At 55.9% G+C, this 3,748-nt stretch overlaps 1 protein-coding gene across 1 annotated transcript in view; it reads right to left on the reverse strand.

Moving 5' to 3' along the window:
• Positions 1-1,166: 1,166 nt before the first annotated feature.
• The window catches only part of TRIM35 (tripartite motif containing 35), a 4,942-nt gene continuing 2,360 nt past the window's right edge, over positions 1,167-3,748 (reverse strand). Inside the window, exons 4-6 of the mRNA XM_017727802.1 lie at positions 3,627-3,721; positions 3,159-3,280; positions 1,167-1,858 (exon numbers count right to left, since the gene is read on the reverse strand). Coding sequence (XP_017583291.1) covers positions 1,299-1,858; positions 3,159-3,280; positions 3,627-3,721 — 777 coding nt within the window. The 3' untranslated portion in view covers positions 1,167-1,298. The remainder of the gene's footprint in view (positions 1,859-3,158; positions 3,281-3,626; positions 3,722-3,748) is intronic.

Below are 3,748 nucleotides of genomic sequence, written 5' to 3' on the forward strand. Positions count from 1 at the left end.
GGAGGGGATGGAGGTGGGATGGAAGGAGGGAATGGAGGTGGGATGGAAGGAGGGAATGGAGGTGGGATGGAAGGAGGGAATGGAGGTGGGATGGAAGGAGGGAATGGAGATGGGATGGAAGGAGGGAATGGAGGTGGGATGGAGGGAATGGAGGTGGGATGGAAGGAGGGAATGGAGGTGGGATGGAAGGAGGGAATGGAGGGGGGATGGAGGGAGGAAGAGGATGGAGATGGGAGGGAGGAGGAATGGTTGGAGATGGGATTTAGGGAGGGAGGATGGAGGTGGAGGGGATGAATGGATTGAGGGAGGAAGGAGGGAGAGAGATGGGATGGAAGAAAGATGAGGATGGATGGAGATGGGATGGAAGGAGGAAGGACGGAAAAGGGATGGAGGGAGTGAGGATGGAGATGGGATGGTGGGAGAGAGTTGGGATGCTCCCGCTGCTTTTCCGTCCTTTTCCGTCTCCAGGGATACGGCGTGGGAGGATCCTGGGGTGGCCCCCGCTCGCCTCCAGCTCCAGCGTCTCCCTTTTGTTTTCCCTCCTCCGGCTCTTGTTCCTAAGGATCTTCCCGAGCAAATGGTGGGAAACCATGGAAACCACCTACTCCTGTCGGAATCCAGGCAGGAGGAAAGCAGGGAAAAGGCAGGAAAAGGGCAGGATGGGCCAGCCAGCCCCTTCCCTTTCCCCATGGAATCATCGGAAATCCCAAGGACTCACCTGGATTCAGGAAAAAGCCATTTGGATGGGATTAACTCCGGATAAAAACTCCAAACTTCCTCCACTTCTCAACACCAACGACACCGGATTCTCGGAGCTGGGAATTCAGGGAAAAGCCCCTCGGAGGGATAAAGCCCTAGGAAAAAGGGTGGAGGAGGTGGGATGCTCCCAGGGATGTTCCCATCGATGGTTTTCCATGTGGAGGGGATGAACCCCTTGTCCAGCCAAATCCTGTGGGGTTTTCCCATTCCAAGAGCCAGGATAAGGATCGCCGTCCACAGCAGGGATTCCTGGATCCCTGAAAACTCCAGGAAAAGCCCCTAAACGGTTTAATTCCTTATTTATATCCCCTGACAGGGAAACTCCTTGTTCCCAAAGCCTTCCCAGCCCGGATCCATGATGGAGAGGGGCACGGAAAATTTGGGATTTGGCAACAGAACCACACGGGAAGAGTTTATTAACATTTATTAACGATAAAACCGAGGCGCTACAAACAAATGTTCTTCTTATCCCTGGGGTTTTTTTTTCCTGGAAAAGCTGGAAAAGCACCTGGAGAACCCCACCAGGAGGTAGGAGACCCTTAGACCGGGATATCCTCATGGACACGGACCCGGAGCGGACAAATCCTGAGCGTCTTTGCCGTGGCACCCCCCTGGGGCCCTCCCACGTAGAAATACGGGAAGACGACCCCGCCAAATTTCTCATGGAATGTGTAGATGTGGCTCCGGAGGTCGGCGTCGTAGAAGGACAATTCCCCCTCGGTGCAGTCCAGCTCCACCCGGATCCGCTGGAGGTTTCCCGGCGCCGCTTCCGAGCGCACGGCGTTGGACGCCCGGCACTCGTCTTTCCCGGGAAGGTGGTAGATGTACCAGAATCCGGAGCGGGAATCGTGGTGGAAAGTCCAGTGGGAGCCTCTGTGGGGCCGGGACACGCCCACCCTCCAGTTGGTCAGCCCGCCCAGGTCCACTTCCCACGTGTGGAAGCCTTCGGAGAAGCCGCGGGATCCCAGGATGCAGGGGGCGGAGGTGAAGCGCTCCGGGTTTTCCACGGAGAGTTTGTAGCCGCGGTTGGAGACGCTGGAGAGGTCATCGGACACCGAGAGCCAGCCCGCGGCCGAGTTGGGATCCAGGCTGAAGGGGACTGGCCGGGAACGGGAATGTTTTACTGGAAATTCGCAGCTCGGCATCCATCCCTTCCATGGACCCCTCCTTGGATCCACCCAGGGATGCGTGTATTCATTCATGGATCTATCTATGGATCCATCCATCCCTCCCCTCCATCCATTCCTCCATGGATCTGTTCATGGATCCATCCATCCATCCATCCATCCATCCCTCCCTCCTCTCCATCCATCCATGGATCCCTCCCTCCGTCCATGGATCCATGTATTCATCCATCCATCCATCCATGGACCCATCCCTACCTCCATCTCTCCATGGATCCATGTATTCATCCATCCATCCATCCATGGACCCATCCCTACTTCCATCTATCCATGGATCCATCCATCCATGCATCCATCCATCCATCCTTGGATCCCTCCCTCCATCCATGGATCCATGGATCCATCCATCCCTCCCCTCCATCCATTCTTCCATGGATCTATTCATGGATCCATCCATCCATGGATCCCTCCCTCCATCCATAGATCCCTCCCTCCATCCATGGATCCATTTGTGGATCCATTCATGGATCCATGTATTCATCCATGGATCACTCCATCCATCCCTCCCTCCATGGATCCATTCATGGATCCATCCATCCATCCCTCCCTCCATCTCTCCATGGATGGATCCATCTCATCCATGGATCACTCCATCCATCCCTCCCTCCATGGATTCATTCATGGATCCATCCATCCATCCCTCCCTCCCTCCATCTCTCCATGGATGGATCCATCCATCCATCCATCCATGGATCCATCCATCCCTCCATGGATCCATCCACGGATCCATCCATCCCTCCTCTCCATCCATTCCTCCATGGATCTATTCATGGATCCCTCCCTCCATCCATGGATCCATTTGTGGATCCATCCATGGATCCATGTATTCATCCATCCATCCCTCCCTCCATGGATCCATTCACGGATCCATCCATCCATCCCTCCATCCATGGACCCATCCCTCCCTCCACATCTCCATGGATGGATCCATCCATCCATCCATGCGTTGATTGATCCATCCATGGATCCATCCATCCCTATCCATGGATTTATCCCTAACCCACATCACCACGGGGGAAACGCACATTCCAAGGTTTCCCTTTTGGAGTGAAATCACCTTTGAGCTCTCCAGTCCCCATTCCAGGCCCATCCCAGCTCCATGCTTCCCATCTTTCCAGACCGCCCACAACCACCCGTTCGGGAGAAATCCATCTCCACCTTTCCGATCTTTCCACCCCTGGAAAAGCCCTGCTCCGGATGTTCCCGGCTTCTCACCCACGGTGATGGTGTCCAGCATCTTCTTCCACACGTTGTACTGGAGCGATCCCAGGTACTTGGCCACGTCCAGGAGCATTCCCGAGGGAACAGCCTCCGGCTCCTCGGCCGTGCAGGCGATCCTAGGGCAGGGATCGACCATGGAGAAAGGATCAGGATGGGGCGCCCAACATCCCGTGTGTCAGCAGGAGCTTCCCAACGGCACCCGGCATCTCCCAAGCTTGTTCTCCCTCAATTCCCACAAAACCTGGGATTTAATGTTTCCCCCAAACCCTGAAATTCCACTTGGTGTCCCCCATCCTGCCTGGAGCACCCAGGGGACATCCAGCATCTCCCAGACTCAGAGGGGACACTGGAATTTTCTTGGAGCAGGGACCTCGCTCCATCCAGGCAGGAGACCCCATCCAGCCCCCAGGAAGGGCTCAGCCATTCCCAGATTCCCATGGATGTGGCAAGATCAGGACCTACCTCCTCTTGCGGTTCTTGTGGGTCTGGAAAAGAAAAGAGGAGACACTGGGGATCAGATCCCGCTTGCCACCGGAATTCCGACAGCCAGCGGATCGCTCGGGGGGGGCGGGGTGCGGGCACGG

Source organism: Corvus brachyrhynchos, unplaced genomic scaffold (assembly GCF_000691975.1).
Source record: "Corvus brachyrhynchos isolate BGI_N302 unplaced genomic scaffold, ASM69197v1 scaffold222, whole genome shotgun sequence".
Taxonomy (NCBI): domain Eukaryota; kingdom Metazoa; phylum Chordata; class Aves; order Passeriformes; family Corvidae; genus Corvus; species Corvus brachyrhynchos.